This window comes from Spermophilus citellus, assembly GCF_964194105.1.
Source record: "Spermophilus citellus genome assembly, chromosome: 10".
Taxonomy (NCBI): Eukaryota; Metazoa; Chordata; class Mammalia; order Rodentia; family Sciuridae; genus Spermophilus; species Spermophilus citellus.
In genome coordinates, this window is record NC_138197.1 from 85,141,034 (window position 1) to 85,165,421 (window position 24,388).

Below are 24,388 nucleotides of genomic sequence, written 5' to 3' on the forward strand. Positions count from 1 at the left end.
ATGGGGGGGCTGCTGGGGGGCTGGGGTTGTGCCTCAACAGTAGAACACTCTCCTTGCACTGCGAGACCCTGGGTTAGATCCTCAGCATCACACAAAAATAAATAAGTGAAATAAAGGTATTGTGTCCAACTACAACTAAAAAATGAATATTAAAAAAAAAAGAAATTGAAATGGTCCAACAATCTTTATAGAAGGACATTTAAAGTTTCACGAAAATCAAAGCCTAAACCAATAGATGTGTATGATTCTTACCTGAAGAGCCAACAGGGTGTGAAACAAATGTTGAATCAAGAATAAGAGACAAGACTGGGTCCATATTCAGTTTTAATTCCAAAGCTCACAGGTTAACCACTCTATTTTGAGCTACAACTCCAGTAAACTTATAATAATTTGGTTCTCTATTCAGATAATTATGTTAATAAAATTTTGTGGCATCATCATAGCCATTATAATTTATTGTGCCAAACACTGTTACAAGTGCTTAACAGTCATAGATTGAGGACTATTTGTAAAAAAATTTTAAAATCTAATCTGATTCAGGTAGCTATTCCATTTGTAAATTTTAAAGTTTCAATGATAAAGGAAGTGATCCTCCAAATAGAAGCTTCTTTTGAGAACATGGCAAGCTTTTGTTGAGAAGTAAAACATTGAGGTAACCAAGTATTTTTCAGAATCCAGGATGTAGAAAAGCTAGTAACTATGCTTTTGACTGACCTTTTTTTTTCTGTGCAGCTGTGTATAATGTAATGTGTAAAGTAATTCTTTTGACAAAAAAATTGTAATGTTTCAGATATTGTGCTAGATGCTGTCCTGTAGCTGCTAGGTTTACATACTAGAGAAGGTCTGCCTTGATAGGCTTTTAGGAAATGGGAAGTGATCTTTACCAAATTGGGCAAGTTTCTCCTCTGGGTCTGCTCTGTAAGTGAAAAGGTAGGATTTCCACGTCCTAACTGGCTTTTTTTTTGACTTTGTGTGAAGGTTTATCTGCCTTTCATACCATTTTGCTTTGCAATTCATTAACTTATTCAACAAATGTTTATTGAGCTTCTACTAGTGTTGTAATAGAAGCAAGGCTCTCTGTGCATGGCGCTTACAGTCCAAAGGAATAAGACAATAAATAATTTTTAAAATAAACAAAAAGTATTTATTAATAATTAACTATTGGTTGGAAAAACGCTAAGCAATAAATAAATAAGATGATGTGTCATCAGAATCCTAAAATGAAGCAGACGACAGTCTTTCATTTCCCAAAATGACGACCTTCTGAGGTCATAACATTTTTAAAAAGAAAAAAAAATGTTACCAACAAATCAAATAGTGAATGAATAGCTAGCATTCTTGAAAAGTGTATTGTAATTAGCCTATTCAGAGTCTTTTTGGAATAAGAAAGGAAAGGTTTTTCAAAAAGAGCAGTGAAAATCTTTATTTTTTTTAAATTTTAAGTCAAGCGGAAAGACGAACCAAAAAGAACCTAGAGCCAGAGAGGAAAATTGCCAATCTTGTCTGGCTCTAAAGATTTCGTCTCTGGACTCCCTCAGCAGCGGGAATCTGGATGAAAAGAAAACTAATGTCATGAACTTCAAGGCAGATTCCGTTTCGATTGCGACCGCGGGTGGCAGAAACCTGGGAAGAGGTCAAGGTGCGGTTTAGAAAGAGACAGCTCACGGGGAAGGCACTTAGAAGGCCAGGGTTGAGAACTACAGGAAAGGGAGCCAGACCCAGGGGGTGACTGCGCAGCCACTTCAAGGTGAGCAGTGGAGAAACACTCCGCCGCGGGAGTTCGCGCTGCTCAGGTGGCCCTTTCCCGCTCAGGTGAGCTCCTCCCGCGCCTCCCATTGGCCGAGGCGCCCGTGGCGCTGGGAGGGCGACGCAGCCCGGTCTAGTTCAGGGTCTAGGGCGGCGCGTCACTTCCGGTAGCGCGGAGCTTGTAAAACACCCTGGAGAGAAAATGGCGGCGGCAGCGGCTTCGGGGCCCCAGCAGCTCTCGGATGAGGAGCTTTTCTCTCAGCTCCGCCGTTACGGCCTGTCTCCGGGCCCAGTGACGGAGAGCACCCGCCCGGTTTACCTCAAGAAGCTGAAGAAGCTTCGAGAGGAAGAGCAGCAGCAGCACCGGTCCGGGGGCCGCGGCAACAAGACGCGGAACAGTAATAACAATAACACCGCAGCCGCCACGGTCGCCGCCGCAGGACCAGCGGCGGCGGCCGTGGGGATGGGGGTCCGGCCGGTCTCGGGTGACCTCTCCTACTTACGGACCCCTGGGGGCCTGAGCCGAATCTCGGTCTCGGGTCCGGAGAGCCCCCTGGGAGGGCCCGGGGGCGCCTCGGCCACCCCCGTGGCTGGCAGCAAAGTGCTGCTGGGCTTCAGCTCCGATGAGTCGGACGTGGAGGCCAGTCCTCGGGACCAGGCGGGCGGCGGCGGGAGGAGAGACCGGGCTGCGCTCCAGTATCGCGGGCTCAAAGCGCCGCCGGCGCCCCTGGCCGCCAGCGAGGTGACTAACAGCAACTCGGCCGAGCGGAGGAAGCCCCACTCGTGGTGGGGGGCCAGGAGGCCGACGGGTCTGGAGCTGCAGACCCCGTTGGGGAAAGATGGAACAGCGGAGGACGAGGAAGAGGAGGGAGAAGACGGGGAGGAGAGGGACCTCGAGGCGGAGGAGCCGCTGTGGGCGAGCCGAGCAGTGAATGGTAGCCGGCTTCTCCCCTACAGCTGCCGTGAGAACTATTCGGACTCCGAGGAAGAGGAGGACGACGACGTGGCCACCAGACAGGTATTAAAGGACGACTCCCTTTCCCGGCATCGGCCCAGACGGAGCCATAGTAAGCCTCTCTCCCCGCTGACTGCTAAATCTGCCGGCAGCCGGCGGGAGACTTCAGTTCAGGGAGGGGGAGGACTCGCGATGAATGACAGGGCGGCGGCTGCCGGGAGTCTAGACAGGAGCCGAAACCTCGAAGAGGCAGCGGCGGAGCTGGGAGGAGGGTGCGATCAAGTGGACTGCAGCCCCATTCCTAGATACCGTGTTAGCGCTAAGAAACTGGCCCCTCTCCAGCCCCCACCACTTCCTGACATGGACTCAACCTTGGATTCATCTACAGGCTCCCTTCTTAAAACCAATAATCACATCGGCGGTGGGGCCTTCAGTGTGGACTCCCCCAGGATTTATTCCAACAGCCTCCCTCCCAGTCCGGCTGTGGCCGCCCCAACTTCACTCAGGATCAATCACGCCAATCATACCGGCTCCAATCATACCTACCTGAAAAACGCATACAGCAAACCGAAGCTTTCAGAACCAGAAGAGGAACTTCTCCAGCAGTTTAAACGGGAGGAGGTGTCCCCAGCAGGGAGTTTCAGTGCTCACTACTTGTCAATGTTTCTCCTTACTGCTGCCTGCTTATTTTTCCTAATATTGGGACTGACTTATCTAGGAATGAGAGGAACAGGAGTATCCGAGGATGGAGGACTCAGTAAGTATTAAACCCGGTGGGTAAGGTTACGAAGAGAACGTCACTAGTGGTCTGCTTTAACTGCACTTAGCATTTTACTTGAGATGACTTTTACCTGCAAGAACATGGCTTAACAGTGAAACAGAATGCATGTGTCATCTTTCTTTAAGAACAATATTACTGTTATCAGTATGATATCTTATGACTGTTTTTAAGTTTTTCTGTATGATGAAATTCAAAATAACTTATAAAAGAACAGAATATTGCAAGCTTGTTAGTAAAATGTGTTACTCAGTTTCGTTTTAGCTTTAAATAACTGTGCAGATGCCAATTATTCAATGGGTTTTGAAGTATTACAGAGACATAAATACAGTGTTTTTTTTTTTTTTTAACACAAATTGTGATTTTAAAAGGTTGTGTCTCTTGAAATTTGGGTTAAGTATTTTGTAGAATGAAGTATATATTTAGGTAGTTCTGTAATTTCCTTAAAGACAATGAATACTTAGGAAGCAGCAGTACACATCTCTTAATTGCTTCCCTAGCTCAAAGTAACTCACCTCTCACCTGTGAAAGAGTAGTGGTGGGACATTAAGGGAGCTTACTGTCAGATTTACTTGGATTGGTTTCTAGGCCCTGCTGTTTTACTTGCTTATTGACTGTTGGCAGGTGTGTTCATTCATTCTTTAAGGCAGCATCTTCCTCCATGCTGAATAATCAGGAAACAGCAGTAATAGTCAAATCATTCTTCTTAAATACAACAAGAATATAAATACAGACCATTTCGTGTTCTGCAAAGGAAATAAGGATGGAATAAGTGGTGTGCACTACTTCAGATTAGATAGTCAGAGGAGGTGCTATTTGGTTAGACCTGAAGCCTGAGGAGAAGGCCTTGTGGAAAGTCTGGAGAGCACTCTGAGCAGAGATTATAAAAGAGGAAAGGGCTTGAATTGAGCAATAGCCTTTCTGTAGGTAAGAGTAGAGAATACCTTTCCCAATCTATAAACTGATCTAATACTGATTAGGATGAAGCTTGTGAAGATTAAAAGAGAGAAAGTAAATTAGTGTATAATGAACTGCTGAATACATTTTTCTCAGTGTTAGGTCCTTCTGTCCATTTTCTGCCCATCCCTCCAACATTTGGTACTGGGGATTATACCAAGGGGCACTCAACCACTGAGTACATCTCCAGCCCTTTTATTTTTATTTTGAAACAGGACCTTGCTAAAGTTGCTGAGGCTAGCTTTGAACTTGGAGGTCTTCCTGCCTCAGCCTCCTGAGTTGCTGGCATTACAGGTGTGTGCCACAGTGTCTGGCAGATTTTCTGCTCTTTTCTCGCAGTATGAATTCACTGCATTGTGATTTGTATTAAAAATTTGGCTTATTAAATTAGTTTTATTTCAAAATAGAGTGAAAGATGCAGTTAATTGACCCAAAATAGCATATAAGTTTTGATTTAGATAATAACCAATTCCACGATGGTCCAACAATAGAATATTACAATATTGCTTAATTACAAGGGTTGAAAGAAGAGTGAAATCCAGCACTTACTTAATTTGTTTCCTGGGAGCAAGAGTGATGTACTGTGTCTTGCTGCAAATTTGGGAGGAAAAAAATAAGGGCACACTGGAAATTAAACAAATAAACTTCACATAAATGACTGCCTATCAGTGGTACCTATGGGCATCTGTTTCTCTAACAACAGTGTGATCTGGTCATTTATTTTTTTCTTTTTTTCGGGTTCTGGGGATTGAACTCAGGGGTGCATAACCACTGAGCCACATCCCCAGCCTTTTTTATTTTTTAATTTTGAGACAGGGTCTATGTTGCCGAGGCTGGCTTTGAATTTGCGATTCCCAGCCTCAACCTCTTGAGCTGAGCCTTTTTGATTGGTCATTTCCTAAGAATTGCTTTACACACATTATTTATAATTCCCAACAACACATGAATGCATGTGGTGTTATTCTCATTTTATCGACCAGGAAGATGAGACTCGAGTGATTTAAGATATGTACCCACAGTTTGATGGTTTGGTTTCAGATTTTTTTCCAACTGTAAAGCCCTTTTTCTTAACACTGTTTTTCTATATTGTTAGTAGAGAGCTTTGTAGATAAGAGTATCTTTTGTAGATAAGAGTATTTTTTTATGATTAAGGAAATCATTGAACGTTTGGTAGGATTTCCTACAGAATTACTGATTAGCATAATTCTCAAGATGAGAATTATCTTATTCACATCCTTTTTATCATTTTTAGAATGAATAATTAAATGCTATGCACTAAAATTTCTAGTAGAATAGGATAGAAATGCTGGGATTTTTGGTACTCTTCTCCATCAATATGTAAGAAAGGAGAACATAAAGTGTTTTGCATTTAGCAATTGATAAATGTAAGATAGCTTGGATGATGGAAAAAACAATCTAAGAGGTTGGGAGGATGGAGTTTTAGAACTTTTGTGAATGATCTTGGCTAAGCTCCTTAGCGCTTGAGTCTTATTTTTGTATGCCAAATGAGAGTAGCAATATTTGCTGCCCATGGCATTGTGAGGATCAAACGAGATAATTAAGTAAATATAAGGTGGTGTTATTCAGAAGTTAAGATGAAATTAGTTGTTTCCTGGGAAATTACAGTAAAAATGTAATGAAGTAGTTGTTTCAGTAAATGATATTTAATAGTGCATTTCTTAACTATTTGACTTTTATTAACTTCATTAAGTACACATTGTAGAATTTGATGCAGAAATTTGAATCAGAGTGTAATGAATCCTTACAATATTTGACAGACTGTGTACTCTAGTGGAAAGAAGTGCCTGCTGGTTTAGTCTGGTCACCTAATGGTGTTAAGATCTCAAACATGAATTATTTTTACTGCATTCATTTATGTATTCTGAATTTTTTTGTCATGGGTTCATTGGTCAAATAGGACTTAGGAAATAGATTTTTTTTTGAGTAATAATCTCACCAGAAAATTGTAGGTTATATGTGAGAGTAATTTTTAATAAACTTTTATTGTTTATTATTTCATTTTATCTTTGGAATTTTTTCATTAGTATTCTATTTTTATTAATTAAATTACTTTAGTACACTGCTGAGTTGTGGTTTACATACCTATAAATGGGGACGGATTAGATGGTCTCTAAGTTCTTTCCAACTCCAAGTTTCAAGATTCTAACTTTGAGCTACCATTCAAACAACCCAAGATTAGCCTGCAGTCAGATTGTTTTTTCCCACTGGTCATTAGATCATGACCCACAAAAAGAAAATATAAAGTAGAATAGATTGACTATCTTAGGCTTAAATGATTGTTATTTAAAATTCTTCAATTGCAAAAGACATGATTCATGTAGAAAATTTTGATAGAGATGAAGCAAAGAAAAAAAAGAATGGGTATAGTATGTCCTTCTAGTGTCATGCTCATTCCTGGTACAAATAATTCAAATATTAGATCCTTTCAAAACTTTCTTAATCCTTTTAAAACTTTCTTAATTTTTTTCATGTAAATGTGTGTGTAGATTTTCATTTAGCTACAAAGGGCTAACTGTACCAAACACAATTTTAAGATATATGGTGAACAATATGTGGATATGAGGAAGATGAAATCTCTTGGAGCTGACCTCCTGGGGAGAATGATGGACAAGTAAATAAGAATATCAGAGAGTCCTAGTTGTTAACACAGGAAATGCTAGTAACTTTGGGGCTGGTGTGAAAATACACAGACAGATCTCTCTAAGCGGGTGACATTAGAATTGAGATCTGAATGACTTGAAACATCTAGCCATTTAGAGGGATAAGGGCATTTTGGTATAACTAACAGCAAAAAAAAAAAACAAAAAACAAAAAACAAAAAACCCCTGAAGACCAAATAAGTTTGCATGTTTTGATAGATTAGAAAGAGTGGTGTTGCTGGGACTTAGTGAATCAGGAGGAAAATGGCATTAAGTGAAGTTCAGTGGTTAGGCATGGGCCAAGTCATAATGGATTTAAAGACCTTGAGGATTGTGCAAAGGAATCTGGACATCATACTATATGTATTATCCAACATTTTGTGTTTTTATTTGTTTTTTAAATACTTTTATTGTGTCATGGGTTGCCTTTTATTGTGTCATGGGTTGCTTTTCAATATAATCTCACTCATCCTGTCAAAAGGCTAAACTCTCTGTCATCCTAAAAATGTTCTTCAATTCTGTTCTCTATTACTCTTTTCTCAAGCAATCCATCTTGTTTCCTCCCCTGCCATTCACTGAATCCTATCTAGTTTAGCTTTCTTTACCAACCATTCCAACCATTCTTCTGTAACCTCTTCTTCAAGCCATCAATTACTCACTTTCCATTCCTCACCCCTTTGGTACCTTCAGTGCATTGACAACTCCCTTTTACATCAAACTCTCCAAACTGTCATCTGCTTGTGTTTTAAATATTTTTTTAGTCTCTGAAATTTTCTTTTTTGGGTTATCCTTTTGTACATATTTCCCTAAACAGTTTCATCCACTCTTCTGGGCAATACTTCTCAATTTTGTATTTTCATCTTAGATTTCTCTTCTGAGTTCTAGACTTATTTATTAGATGTATTCTGGATATACCAGAAAGTACTGGTACCATATGAGGCATACCTTACCTTCAACTTGTTTTTGTCTTTCTATTCCTTGTTTTAGTGATGCTTCTCTTCACCCATAGCTCTAGAGAAAACCTTGTCTAGATTTGTCTAGATTCCTTTTTTTCCTTCACCTTCCTGTCAACCCCCAGCCTAATTGGTTATCAAGTCCTGTATATCTATTTCCTATATATCTTTTGAATCAATCTTTTTCTTTCTATCCCTGCTGCTTTAGGTTAGTCTCTTTCCTAAACTCTTTTAATAGCCTAACAGATGTCACTGCTGCTGGACTGTAGCTTTTGTAGTCCATTTTTCAGTGCAAGAGTAATATTTCTAAAACACCCATGTAATCATCCTCTTGCTTAAAATCACTCAATGACTTTCTCTTATTGGCCCAAATCTAAACTCCTTAGCTAAACTGTCCTTAATCAGACTGTGCTTGCCTTTGCTAGCTTAACTTCCTACCAGTTCCTCTTATCACATTTATTTTCTGGAAAACTGAACTGTTTGATATTTGCTGCCTTAGTCATGGAATGTTGTGCTTTTATACGTTTGCACACATTATTCCCTTCTTTGGAAATTTGTTTCTTTCTCTCTATTCTCTAACTATTATTCATTCTTAAAAACATTGCCTCTGGACGTCTTCTCTGACTCCTCATCCTCTTTATCCTATAGTTTGACCCATTATTCTGTGCTCAAATGAGATCCTTTGCATCCTTGATAGCATTTATGTGTATAATTATGTAAGTTCACCATGTCAGATAGATTAATGACTTGAATTATTCTTTCTATAAGAGAAGTGGTGTATAATACAGTGGAAATGGGTTTAGACTTTTCACTGTTTTAAGTTTGAATCTCAGTTGTCTTTTATCTGCTCTGTGACTTTACTAGGAACTTTTTTTTTTTTTTAAAGAGAGGGGGGGAGAGAGAGAGAGAATTTTAATATTTATTTTTTAGTTATTGGCGGACACAACATCTTTGTTGGTATGTGGTGCTGAGGATCGAACCCGGGCCGCACGCATGCCAGGCGAGCTCGCTACCGCTGAGCCACATCTCCAGCCCCTTTACTAGGAACTTAATTGTTACTTATTAAAATTTAAAGATGATAATACCTACCTGAGGATGGCTTCTTTTTTTTTTTTTTTTTTTTTTTAAAGAGAGGAGAGAGAGAGAGAGAGAGAATTTTTAATATTTACTTTTAGTTCTCGGCGGACACAACATCTTTTGTTGGTATGTGGTTCTGAGGATCGAACCTGGGCCGCAGGCATGCCAGGCAAGCGCGCTACCGCTTGAGCCACATCCCCAGCCCACCTGAGGATGGCTTTAAGCACTGTGTGAGATAATGTATGTCTGGCACATAGCAGTCTCTTAGTAGATGGAGATTACATTAGTATCGTTGGCACAAATTCATTACTCAGTAAATATTTGTTAAATAACTAATCACTTATCAGATACACAACACAGTTGTCCTTAACCACTTAACAAGCTTTACATTTGTGGATTCAACTAATTGCAGATCATAATGTTTGAAAAAAAATCTCATTTGAACATGTACAGATTTTTTTCTTGTCATTATTTCCTAAACAGTATGTATCAAAATTATATACATCATGTTTACATTTTTTAGGTATCCTAATTTTGAGATACTGTAAATATTAGGAGGATGTATGTAGGTTATACACAAGTATTATACCATTTTTACATAAGAGAGTCAAGTATCTGTAGATTTTGGTATCCTCTGGAGGTTCTTGAACTAATTCTTCATCCATACTGAGGAGCCACTCATCAACTCTTGATCAAACTCAGTAAATTGGTTATCTGTTCTGTACCTGGGAAGAATATTAAAAAAAAAAATTATTGCTGTAGAAGTCTCCACTCCACTAATAACAGTCACAGAAAATGGTTAAGAAATATGTAGGGTATTATGTGATGAGGGCCACACTTTTATAAAAGGCAAATCAGTCTTAAATGATCAAAAGCCCTGAATTCCACGTTTGGACTTTATTCTGTAGGTTGAGCAGTGGGAATCCATGGAAGATTTTAAAGCAGAGAAACAGCATGATCAAAGAATAAACAGTTGGTATGGTTAATGAAGTGACAGGGTTGGAGGAAAGGAGTGGTGTGATAAGCACTGGTGTTATGAAACCTGTAGGAGTTGATAATTGTGGAGATGGAGGACCTATGAATGAGATAATCTATTTAAAGAAAGAAATATACTTGGTGACTACTTTATCTCTTCTTTCTTTATACTCAAAAGATAAGGATTATTCTGTGTCATGAGCCTGTGTGACAGAATGGTGATACTACTGAGAGGAATTAGAAATGTGGAAGAGATATCTTGTTTGGAGAAAGATGGTCTAGAGAAAATGAGTTTACTTGAGATGTATTATTTGAGCTGTTCAAGTGCAAATTGTCCTGTTAGATATTGTAGATAATATAATTGGAATAAAGATGAGAGATTGTTGCTGAATATGATGACTGGTACTTTTTACTAAAGGAATAGTTACTTTCTGAAGGGGTGTGTGTGTTTGTGTGTATGTGTGTGTGTGTCTCCAAGTGTTACAAAGAACATTTTTTAAAAACTATACTTTAAGTGTACTTAAAGTAAAACTAGCCAACGGGTCTAGAACTTGGTATCTACAACTAATGTGGGATTAACAATTTTGAAAAATAAATTGTTGCTCTTATTCCTGAAGAATGAAAGCTGAGTATTATGTTTAAAGTATTTAGAAATTGACTACTGTTTTGTAAAAAAAAAAATTCCTAGACCTCTAATACTATTTCTGTGAAACCCGGAAGTTTGCATATGCTAGTTTAATGTCTTCAGAAATTTAAGTGTACTTTATACAAGTGTCATTCACTTAAAAATTATCTATAATTTAAAATTAGAAATCATCAGAGTGAAAATGTGTACATCCCCACTTGTATATCCATAGAGCCTTGTTCGAGGATATACTGGCAAAGAAATTATGTTTGGGTACAGGCTTTTCAACTTGCTAGCTTTTTTTTTTTTTTTTTAACTGAAGATAAGTTGTTTAATTACTGCAAACCAATATTCTTGTCTGTAAAATAAAGTTAAATGAGAATTAATGAAATAATGAATGCATGGAGAACTCAGTATGTGCATATAGTAATAATAATAGCAGCTAACCCTTATGTAGTGCTATTATGTGCCAGACAGTGAGCCAAACAATATTATAATCCTCAGGTATTTCTCCCTTAGTAGAAATAAAGAGATGGTGAGAAGTTAAGGAACTTGCCCAGGGTTTTGTAGGTAGTGAGAGCAGAGGCAGGGTTTGAATTCAGATAGTGGCCCTTAACCACCCTGTTGTATTGTATCTTATTGCGTATTAATACACAAGAACTTCATATATGCTCTCTATGACTTTTGTTGTTATCCAGAAAATTGTGAAAATTATGTCATCATCTGGAGTATGGAGAGGGAGAAGCAGATTAATGTATGAAATCCCCAAAGTAGCAGGAATACTCTGTGAAAAGAAAGTACAAATTTGTACTCATTCAACAATTAGGAATTGTGTGGGACTAATTATCCTTCCTTAAGGTTTAAGATTCACTCATTGATATATGGAGGAGGGGCATCTGCTATAATATACAAATGATAATACATAATATGATATAAAACTATAGTATAATTTATACTTTTTCTAATTTTTTAAAATCTGTAGTTTTAAAACTGGTGGGGAAAATGGTCTCTAGGCTTGCATTATTGCTGTAAAATTTTTTTTCAGTGTTTGTTTTTAAGAGGTAAAGACCTTTATATATAGAGTACTTGAGTTTTCCTTTTTTTGCTCCTTTTAAATTAGCTTTGTATTTTTCCTTTATATTCATTTGTTTTAATGGAAATGAAGTATTCTACAATTTCAGGAACAGATATTTTTAAAAATTGTTTTCATGCGCAGGTGTGAATGACTTGGGAGGCTGAGGCAGGAGGATTACAAGTGTGAGGGTGGCCTGGGCAACCTTGTGAGATCCTGACTCCAAAAGTAAAAAGGACTGGGGATGTAGCTCAGTGGTAGAGTGCTCCTGGGTTCCACTGCAGTATTGAAAAACCAATTTTTTTCCATGATTCCTCAGAATTGTGAAGTTTTAAAGCTAGCTTTACTTGTTCATTGATAATTCTACATTGACTTTACTACTTGAAAAATATAAGTTAAAGCAAATGTAACTTCAATGTAAAGAGATATTTAGTTTATAAATAGTTTAAAAAAGTATACCTTTAACTACTATAAATCTCCTCCAAAGTATATCATAAACAAATAGTTGTAACTGTTTTATGAAAATTTTATTGCTAGTAATAATCCTGTATTTCTTACATACTAAAAATTGTTGCCATTTAATTTGGGAACACAACTCCATAAAACTGGTAACTATTGTAATAATTATTTACTTATAACTTTAGATTTTGGCTTCCATATTTAGGATTTGTTTTTAAGATTTAAAGTGAACCAGGTAGCATTAAAAAAACAACAAAAGACAATTTGATTAATACTTTATTAAAACATTGCTGTCAAAAATAAAAAGAATTAACCAGGAAAAAGTGCTTAGGTTTTAGTATTTACCTAACATTCCACAGTCAAAATTTATTTTTTAAAAACATATTTCTAAGGAATTTAGAAAAAGATCATAAAAATTATACAGACAGTGGTTATAATGTCTGAAAATAGAATAATACACCTATCACATGGAAGCTCCCGTGTAATTCTTCAGATATCTCAGTTATCTTATTTCTGTAGGTATAGAGTTTAAAATCGTACCACTTTTTTTTTTTTTCGTCTGGGTGACTGATTTATTGTTCTGCTTTCCTACAGTTTTTTGCTTAAAATGTTTTTGCAAGATGATTTCTGGATTCTTTACAACTGTGTTGATATCGAGTGGCAAGCCAAAGTTTAGAAACAAGGCTTGGGTACAAAACTATGTAAGAGTTTGATTCAGCTGTTCTAAAGTAACGGGGTGGTAAGTGTGCACGAACAATTGTTCTCTTGCCCTGAATGTGATGTGAATGGAAAAAAATCCTTTAGGAGTAAGTAGATATTTTAGTACATAGCAGAAAATTAATTTTTGTTTTGCAGTTAGAAAGCCCACATAAATATATGGATTTGCTGGCAGTGGTTAATTGCTGAAAACACTTTGTACTTGCAGAGGAAGCTTTTTCCCTGCAGGAATTCAGGTATAATTTTCAAAAGTTATATATGGAGATTACAACTGAAGTTAATTAGGAGTGGAGATATTTAAACATATCTATTTCTCCTAGCCTCTGGGCTGTGGCTTAGAACCTTGGTCAAGGTCAACCTTATTAATGATTTCCTCTAATGATATCTCCCATGGGATTTCAAATGCTTTCTTATTTGATTTAATTTTCCTGAAGAAACATTTCTTGTTTCTTCTATTCACTGACTCAGATTTTTATTGAGTATCTTAAGTGTGCCAAGTAATACCTGAAAATAAGTATATACTTTTTAGAACCATATGAATGATACTCTTCTCTCAGACACATTGTCCCTCTGCCTCCACTTAGTGGCAGGCTTTTTTTTTTCCTAAAAATTTTTTGAAAACTTCCTATCTATGAGCGTTTTCATTTTCCTGAGGGTAACTAATAATATCCCCGTGAGAAAACTGAAACTTAAGAGGTTTGTCCAAGACCTCATAGCTAAGTGTTAAACAGCTGAGTGTTATGCAGCATTTGAATCCACCATCTCACTTGAGAGGCTACTGTCTTATCTACTGGCTATGGTAGTTATTTAGGCTTTATCTTATTATCAGCTACTGTTTGGCCAAGTAAGTTATTCAGTCTCTGGGTTGATATCTGTCAAATGAGAGCATAGTAAAAGTAACTTTACAGTTTCCAGCCAGTGTTTTTTTTTGTAGGGAACTAATGTGATGTCTGTAGAAATGATTTTGGGAAATTTGAAATGATATAAATTATATTTTAATATGATTGAGTTAGGATTTTCTAGCTGTAGTAACATAATTTAAGTAATACATGTTCAACACTGTGACTTAATAAGTAATAAGAGAGTTGGTTAAATTTATAGTCCTTAATAGTATTTTTAAACCTTTCTCTCTAACTGAGCAGATAAAAAGAGTTATTGGGCTGGGGCTGTAGCTTAGTGGTAGAGTGCTTGCCTAGTAAGTGTAAAGTACTGGGTTTGACCCTTAGCACCACATAAAAATAAACAAATAAAGCATGCTGTCCATCTATAACTACAAAAAAAAAAAAGAGTCATTGTTTCACATTGATTAGTGTCTTATTTCTAGAATTGAAAAAATGTTTTTTTCTAACTATATTAATACAACAGGTGATGAAACAAAACTTGAAACTAGACTTTAACCTGGCTGACCATCCTAAGATAAATTTGCTGGTAGGAAAGTTGGAGATGATAGATCTTTAATTCATAACATAGCACTGAATTTGAGGCAGAAAAACATTTCTTTAGAAAGTGTAAGCTACTGTTAGTGTTATCTGTGGAGCAGACAGTGCATATAGTTGGTAGAGAAGGATGGCTTGTCACATGCTGTTCTTCAGCTAATTTGTAAGATAGCATAAGTACTATTATTATCAAAGTGGGAAGATGAGGTGTGTCTCTATGAATAGGCAATAGATTAAATGAGAGTAGGAGGTATGAAATAAAATGTATTTAAAAAATATGATATTAAAATTATACTACTTAAATGGAAGGAATTTAAAATGTATTAGGATCTTCAGTCTTCTAGATAATTCATATGAAGCACATAATGAAATTTTCACCCAATTTTGCATTTGAAACTTTAGAAATGATGTGATTTGTTTAGAGCAGAACTGTTCAATAGAAATATAAATATAGTATAAGTCACACCTGTGATTTTAATTTTTCTAGTAGTCACATTAAAACAAAAAGGTGATATCAGTATTAATAATATATTTAATCCACTATAATTCAAATAGCATTTGACATAAACCAATATAAAATTTGTTGATGAGCCATGCGCGGTGGTGCATGCCTGTAATCCCAGCAGCTCAGGAGGCTGAGGCAGGAGGATTGCAAGTTCAAAGCCAGCCTCTACAATTTAGCAGTGCTAAGCAACTCGGTGAGACCCTGTCTCTAAATAAAATACAAAATAAGACTGGGATGTGGCTCACTGGCCAAGTGCCCCTGCGTTCAATCTCAGGCACCTGCTGCTGCCCTCTAAAGAAGCTGATGAAACATGTTCTTTTGTACTAAGGCATCAGAATCCAGTGTGTATTTTATACTTAACAGTGTAAAGTTTAGACTAGTCATGTTTTAAGTGTTCAGTTGTGGCTTGGTTGGTGGCTTCCCTGTTGAACAGTGTGTATCTAGATTTCCTCAATTAAGGAATTACATTGCTGGTTTTAATGAGTTCTAATGATTATTAATTTTTAAATGATTACAGTGTGCTATGCATGATGTTTTCTACATGTTTTCAATTTAATCTTTCTAATACTAGACATTTTGTTATAATTTTATAGGTACATATAATGAGGTATAGAGTTATTAATTTGTTAAAAAGGCATTCTGTAGCAGAGCAGGATTTACAGTTGGATCTAATCCTAAAACCCTTGTCTTTGTACCCTAAGGGCAACCAAATTCCTGCTCATACATTTTCATAAATATTCAGTTACATAATTATAAACTAAATTGTAGACATCCATCTCAAAAGAAGAATAATTATATACAAATTTATATCCATTTAAATATTTTCATGTATATTTTACATATATATTCATATTTGTATTCCTATATATGATTAAAAATATTCAATCCCTAAACTAATCCTATTTTACTACATTAGTCCTACACCTACTAATATGCCTCAGAGAAACCTCTATACATATAAATATAACATTTTACATGAATGTACCTATGTATTTGGGGATATAAGTTTATAAATTCACATAAAAACCCATAGATATTTTTCATATATATGCTCATTTCCATAGACATAACCCAGATTTCACACGTAATATAACAATATTGCTTACCTTAAAAATATCCATAGATAAATATAAAAGTATATATATATATATATATAACATATATATGTTTGATATATTACCTCTATATTCATATTTATATTCATATATATTGATATATATGTTACAGAGGTAACCCGTCTTCTCAACCAAAGCTGTAACTCAGAACTAAACCTAACTCTACCCATAGTTGTGAGGCTTTTAAACAAAAATTATAAATATTACTGAATATCCATATATATTTTCACATATGTATTCTGTATTTGTTTATATACATTTACATATATGTATGTAACCTAACGACAACCCAAATCCTACCCATAAATTCTCTTATATATTCAGTTACAAAATCATATCCTATATTTTTCCAAAAATTTAAACATCCATCTCAAAAGAAAAATAACTATATACAAACCCATATCTATTTAAATATTTGTGTATATTTTTACATATATATTCACATTTGTATTTATATATATGGATAACAGTGTTCAAACCCAGTATTATTGTGTTGTGGTCTACTTGATTTTTGAAGTTGAGAAGGGTTTGTTTGATGTATGTAGATGCTCCATTGTTTGGGGCATAAATATTTATGTTTTGTTGATGTATAATTCCCTTAAGCAGTATGAAATCTCCTTTTTCCCCTTTGTGATTAACTTTGGCTTGAAGTCCATTTTATCTGACATGAGGATAGAAACCCCTTTTTGTTTACATGATCCATGTGAGTGATGTTTTCTTTCCATCCTTTCACTTTCAGTCTTTGGATGTCTTTGCCCAGGAGATGAGTCTTTTGTAGACAGAATATTGTTGGGCCTTGTTTTTTAATCCAACTGCCAATCATTATCTTTTGATGAGGTTAGGCCATTAATATTCAAGGTTATTGAGATATGATTGTGTTCCTGGTCATTTTGTTCATTTCTAGTTTTTAATTTGAATTAGTTTCTTTTTGATTGACTATTCCTTTAATATAGTTCCTCTCTTCGCTGGTTTTCACTTTTTTCATTTCATCTTCATGGAATATTTTGTTTAGAATATTCTGAAGTGCAGGCTTTCTGGTTGTGGATTTTTAAAATTTTTGTTTATCATGGAAGATATTTATTTCATCTTCAAATCTGAAGCTTAATTTTGCTGGAGATAGGATTCTTGGGTGGCATCCATTTTCTTTCAGAGCCTGATATGCGTTATTCCTCCTAGCTTTGAGGGTCTGGTTTGAGCAATCAGCTGAGATCCCTATTGATTTCCCTCTATATGTGATCTGATGTTTTTCTCTTGCAGCCTTTACAATTCTATCCTTATTCTGGATGCTTGGCATTTTTATTATAATGTGTCTTTGATGTGGGTCTGTTGTAATTTTACACATTTGGGGTCCTATAAGACTCTTATATTTGATTTTCCATTTCATTCTTTAGCTTTGGGAAATGTTCCTGATATTTCATGGAAAAAATTGTGCATTCTTTTGGTTTGTATTTCTGTGCTTTCATCTATCTTAATAAATCTTAAATTTGGTCTTTTCATGTTATCTCATATTTCATGGAAGTTCTGTTCATGGTTTATTATATTCTCTCCATGGTCAACTCTGTTCTCAATATATTTTGTCTTCATTGTCTAAGGTTCGATCTTCCAAGTGGTCTAGTCTGTTGGTGATTCTTTTCTATGCTTTCTATTGAATTTTTCATTTGGTTTGTTTCCTTCATTTCCAGATTTCTCCCCCCCCCCCCCAGAATCTATCTATCTTTATTGAAGTCATCTTTTGCTACCTGTATTTGCTCTCTTACATCATTCTTACTTTGCAGATCAGTTTCACTGTACATTTTAAACTCCTTCTCTGACATTTCTTCTACTATGGTGTCCATGGATTCTATAGTTGGAGTATCTTGGTTTGCTTGGCAGTTTGTTCCCTTTCTTTTTCACGTTGTTTGTGTGTCTACCCATCTAACAATATGGATCTGAGGGAGTAGAGTTTCTACCCTGTGGATTTATAGTGTCTCTGAAGGTTTCCAGTATCTCACTGTTTAGGGGGAGACAAATAATAACAATGACCAATTCAAACAAGTTACAGAATAAACCAAATAGTTTTCTACTGTGACCTCTACAATGTTAATTATCACAATAAACAGAAATGATATGATCATTTATTGCCTATAATAAAAAATAGCAAGTTTGCAAAAGGGTTAACATTTTCAAATGGTGAACAGGGAGAGAACAGATGTGATATAGGATGTGATGATTATGAGAGGAGAGGAGGAGAGAAGACAAGTAAAAGATTAAAGTAAGAATGAAAGAGATTGGCTGTTAGCAGAAGGAAAGAGACAGGGAAACAAAAAAATTATAAAGCAAAAATTTTAAAAAATTAAAAATAAAATAATACAAAACAACTAAAACATACATTTTTGTGAACATCTAGTTATATTACTAATGTTTTGTGAACATCTAATTATATTACTAATCCATGTAATATAACTGGCTTTAAAAATGCAAAGAAAAAAATCTTGATGAAAATTGGAATTCAAAATATGCTCAGCTTCTCTTTTCAGCAGTTTTAGGTAGGGTCTTCTGGAGTATGATGCTCCAACCTCTGGATTGCTGGAGTGAGAGAAGTAATCCCATAGATGGGTTTGGTTAGGTGGACTCAGGCTCTTTGCTGAATGCTAAGTGGTCTGGAGATTATAAATCAGCCTACCTCCATCATCACCCAGTATTTCCTGGTCCACGCTGGAAGACTTTACCCCAGAGAGCTCCCCTAGGTTCCGAACACTCGTGTGGTGGGGGAGCCACTTCTTTGTCCCCTACGTCATCTGCAGTCTCCACCTTTCCTGGTCTTGGGTTCAGTCTCCAAACAGTTTTTCCTGCCCCTGCCATTCCGAGTTCCCAGTGTATCTCCCAGCTGGTCTGTAAGCAGTCAGATTGGGAGAGGGAAGGGTAGACCTGGGTGGGTTTTCGTTACTAGTTGTACCCTGTGGAAACTCTCTCCACATTTGATTTTTTTCTGTTCACTATGTTGTGCAGTGTGTGTTTATTGGACCTATATTTCCGGCCAAATTCTGGTTTGCCAGAAATTGTGTCTCTCTGTTGCTGGCCCTCCCAGTGGAAGCTGCAGAATGGTTCCTTCCTTTGTCCTCCCTTGCTGCCTGGAGAAATGGCAGCTTCTGCCCCCCCCCTCCCCCCCCATGTATTGTGTAGCAATTCCTTCAGGTTTCTTGGGCAGTGTCCTTGGCCTCTAAACATTCTACCTAGACATGCCATGGGTCTCCCAAAAATGTGGGTTTTCTAAATTCCTTATCCCTCTACTGTGCTCATGGAGGGATCCCTCTGGCTGGAGCTTCTGGCCTAGCTGTGGCAACAGCTGAGCCACTGGGGATTTTTTTCCCCTTATTTTATTATGTCCAACCTCCATGTCCCAGGTCTGCTTTGTTCTTTTTTTTTTCTTTTAAAAAAAAAGAGAGAGAGAGAATTTTTTTTAATATTTATTTTTCAGTTTTCGGCGGACACAACATCTTTGTATGTGGTGCTGAGGATCGAACCCGGGCCGTGCACATGCCAGGCGAGTGCGTTACCGCTTGAGCCACATCCCCAGCCCCCAGGTCTGCTTTGAGTGTCCAGTTTTAAGTTCCAATAATTCTCCCCTCCCCTCCACTTTTTTTTTGTTTACCCACCTTGGGAAGAAGCTGCCTGTCTATTGGTTTCACACCTTGGAGCAGCCATCTTGGATATCTATTCTGCCATCTTGGATATCTCTCTGCTCCAGAGATTTTTAAATTTTAAAAATTATACTAGATTGAAGTTAATACAAACATTTTAAAATTATGTCAAGAAGGAAAAAAGGGTAAAGTATTTCCCAATTACTTTGAAAATATTTAGCATCTTTAAATAAATTTTGTATTATTTAGATTCGAAAATGAGAGAAACAAGGGCAATTTAGTGTCTTGAATTTTATTTTGGACAGAATATCAGTCTGAATGCATTTTTTAAAAATAGGTGTGCAACATTCTGTTGAGTTGGTAGAAATTGCTTTTCTTTCTTTTTCTCTTGTAAACACATACTACATTCTTTAAAATTCTTTTTAGTTAATAATTTCTGTAGAGATTAAAATAAAGATGCCAGAGTTCATCAGTATCTGCTTAGTGATAAGAACTATAGTACAAATATTAGAGGGAAATAAATAAAACTATGTAAGCATGTTTTGGATGTTTAAAAAAAGATTAAATAGGCTATAGTAGGGTGTACAATTTGAGAAAAAGAACAAACTGCTTAAAGTGGAAGAAATTCTGGCAAGTCCATCTGCTAGCTAAAGGAGGCATAACATGAATATAGATAAATAATTTTTTTGCACTTTAATTTACAAGGTCTTTTACATATTTTCTTCTGTAGTCAACTCTACCAATTTATTACAGTGTGGTTGCTATGCTTTTGTTTTTATGTTTTTGCTAATAAATCCAGGTTCTGAAGGAAGGGAGGTTACATGAAATTGAATAAAAGCAGTTAAATTTAAAATCAACATTTTTGCCACCTAAGATTATCTTAGAATTTGAAGGAGTTTTAGAAATCATTAGCTCACACAGTGGAATGTGGGAATATATAATGTTTTTGTTGGGCTCTTTTGGTCATAAAGACAGTTTTAAGAAATTGAGGGTTTACTGTGAGGATGCATGTAAACTTAAATCAGAAAAGACTGAGGAGTGAATTAAATTGAAAAACTCTGTGTATTTGCAAGTGCCTCTGTCTTGGTACTGTGTTAAATTTTGCTTGCATTATTTCATTTAATTCTTAAAACTCTCTTGGTACTATGTTAAGTTTTGCTTGCATTATTTCATTTAATTCTTAAAATTCTTTTTTTTTTTTTTTTTTTTTTTTAGGAAACTTTAAAAATTTTTATTTTTACATTTTGGTTCTCATTAATGTTCTCTTTTTTAAAAATTTTTATTGTTGGTTGTTCAAAACATTACATAGTTCTTGACATATCATATTTCACACTTTGATTCAAGTGGGTTATGAACTCCCATTTTTACCCCGTATACAGATTGCAGAATCACATCGGTTACACATCCACTGATTTACATATTGCCATACTAGTGTCTGTTGTATTCTTAAAATTCCAAGAACCAGGTATTAGTGTTTCCATCTTTAGATGAGGAAGCTGAGGATTAGAGAGGTTAAGAAACTTATCTAGAGTCAGTAAATGGCAGAACCAAGAGTTGAATACAGATACTATGATTCTCACTATAGAATCTTTGTACTTAAACTATATTATCTGCATGATCTTATGTCTTCTTAAAGAGTTTTTTTTTTTTTTTAAATTTCCTTTGAAGTTGTTCCCACTTGGCCTTTGAAAAAAACAAAAAGCTTGATATTCTCCTAGACCAGGAGCTCTTAAAACAGTGATCCATGAATCTTAATGAAGCAATAAATGGACTCCGGGTGAACAGTAACTCCTTGAAATGTATGAAAAGCTTGAAAAAAAAAATGTGTGTGTGTGTGTGTGTGTGTGTGTGTGTGTTTGCATTTTGTGAGAGGGACGGTCCACAGATTTTATTTAATTCTCAGAGAGAATTAAATAAAATTCCCTAAGTAGTGAGAATCACTCACTGCACTATCAGTTACACTAGGAAAGGTTGTATACTGATTGCATGAAGTAAAGAGCATGAAGCAAAAACTAATGTGTTCAAAAATTCCATTGAAAGCATGGTCTGTGTATTTTATATGGTCTCTCAAAAAGGACATTTGTTTTTCTTCAGTGTAAGATTAGATTTTCAAAAATACTTAATAAAGCATTAAGGACGATTATTTATCTTTAAACATTAAAATCATACTCAGTGCTTGAAGTATACTGTAAAAGCTATATGGAAACTGAGACAGCTTAAGAAATAGCATAATATTAAAAGATAAAACTTTTGACAAATCAAAAATAAGAAGTCATGAATTGGGCATCAGTTAGAACCAGAAGAGATTCAGAAAGCTCTATTCCATAGCACTATAGGCAGTGAACATTTATAGCTGAATGTGGAAATAAATTCTCTTTGGTTAGTATGGAAAAACCCTAGTTTGAGGTTAGTTGGCAATTTCTAATAGGTTAAATTTATGTCTCATTTTGCTGCTTACATTGAATTGGGTTTTGGTTTACTTATGTTGGAGCTCCACTTACAGAGACAAGCTCAGATTAAGGACTTCCTTATTTGCTTCACAGTAGTTATATCTTCTATCTCTAAGTTATGTCTAGGTCACTGACAAGTAGAATGGATGAGGAATTGCATGTATCATTTTTTTTAAGCATTCTTTCACATGGTACTCATTTGTATTCTCCCACTTTGACATGAGTAGAAGTTGTAGAAATTAGAAGATGTTAGATGAGAATTGATATGATTATATTTTATGCTGTATGTTCTGTCTGTTGTGTTCATATACAAGCATAGTTTTACTCCAAGGTTCTATATAACCAACAAAAGTCTTAGCCTGTTTGCCACATGTCATAACTGCTTGAATGGTTGTTTTATCCAGTGGTTTTGTTTTTGACTTACTGATGACATTTGTAAATGTCTCTGTTTGCTAAGTAACTTTTCATCTGTGTCTACTCTCTTTTAGGGCTAAGGTCAGGAGAGATGTGACTTTTAAGCACATTTCTCAATGATGGTCTTAGCTTCAAATTTAGTTCAGATGTTCATTTTGGTCAATCTCTGCTTTGTCTAGACATATTAGGCCCTTTTCCATTTTATCAAAACAGTATTCCTTAGTCCTGTTTGATGAGTGAAATGAAAACTGTCATTAGTATTTTTTCAGTCCTCATTACATCTTTTCCTCTGCAGACTCTCTGGTTTCCTTATTTGCATATTATCTATGTGCAACACAAAATTAAATTGGTGATAGTCATTTAAGATTTCAAGCATATGCATTGTAATTTAGACTGTTACTGTCTTAGTCTCTTGAGCTGCAATAACAGAATACTTGAAATTGAGTATATAAATAACAAATTTATTTATTTATTTATCTATCGTTTTGAAGGCTGGGAAGTCCCAGATTGAGTGGCTTGCATCTGGAGGGCCTTGGTGTATCATGTGTGCCCTCTCTTGCTTTTCTACCTTCTGCCATAGAAAAAGGTTGACTTGCTTTTATAACAAATCCTCTCTTATAATAATATATCCACTTCTGCATGATAATGTAGAGCCCTCATGACCTAATTAGATAATTATCCTAAATATTCCATCTCTCAATTCTGTTATATTGGGGTTTCAATTTTAGCACATTAACTTGGGAGAGACATTCAAACCGTAACAGTTACTAAGTTAGGCACCTACTATATTTAAAATTGTATGGGAAATTCATGTTGTTTTATTGCATTGCTCTTGAGATAGGCTGTATAGTGTATCCCAGATCCCTTTTGGGCCTCCGAATTCTCCTTTAGCAGTATTCTTTCAGAACAGACCTTGTTGTAATGCAAGTTTCACTTGTAATCTTGTAATGTAAACCTTGAGAAAGTGTTACAGTCAGTCTCTAGTATGTAGCAGTTAATGTTTAAAAATCTCTTAGAACAGTGAGCTGCCATCATATTTAATAAATTACAGTATTTCATTAGCATAAACTCCTCTGAGTGCCAAGTTAGCTGTCACACAGATGCCTGATATTATTTATAGGTTTGTATCTAACCTTTGTGGGTCGTCTTATTTTTATTTTCTATTCACTTGTCACTCTGCAATAATTTAATTTAACTGCCAAATGTACAAAAATAATTTTCAAGAAGAAATCTGTTGAAAGTACTGAAAGGCAGAACACTCAAAAGTTTTGGACCTTGAGCAGTATAGTAAGTAGACATGCTGCTTTGTCTTTATTTGAGTATGTTCTGTCTACTGTTTTTCTTTCCAGCATTTGGGAAAACTTCAGGCATGTCTTGGGCAAATTTAGATGGAGATTGCAGCCTGATTGTTTTGCTTAGAACTTTGAGCCATTGAGATTTGTCTTTGTATGAAGGCTTAGGGTGCAGGGAATTTATTATTAGTTTTGTATTTTATTTCAAATTGTTGATATTTTCTTTAAGTCTGAAAGTCTTTGTTCAGAGTAAACTTTTTTTTTAAAAGAGAGAGAGAGAGAGAGAGAGAGAGAATATTTTTAATATTTATTTTTCAGTTCTCGGCGGACATAACATCTTTGTATGTGGTGCTGAGGATCGAACCCGGGCCACACACATGCCAGACAAGCGCGCTACCGCTTGAGCCACATCCCCAGCCCAGAGTAAACTTTTTTTTTTTAAATTTTTTTTAGTTGCTGATGGACCTTTTTTATTTTATTTTATTAATTTGTATATGGTGCTGAGAATCAAACCCCGTGCCTCACACATGCTAGGCAAGTGCTCTACCACTGAGCCACAACCCCAGCCCACAGAGTAAACTT

General features: G+C 36.0%; 1 protein-coding gene across 2 annotated transcripts in view; it reads left to right on the plus strand.

Moving 5' to 3' along the window:
- The first annotated feature begins 1,603 nt into the window (after positions 1-1,603).
- LEMD3 (LEM domain containing 3) overlaps positions 1,604-24,388 on the plus strand; it is a 74,568-nt gene continuing 51,783 nt past the window's right edge. Inside the window, exon 1 of one of the 2 annotated variants that reach the window (XM_081310307.1) lies at positions 1,604-3,458. In XM_081310307.1, the coding sequence (XP_081166433.1) occupies positions 1,949-3,458 (1,510 nt within the window). In that variant the 5' untranslated portion in view covers positions 1,604-1,948. The remainder of the gene's footprint in view (positions 3,459-24,388) is intronic. The other variant, XM_081310308.1, reaches the window with a different exon arrangement.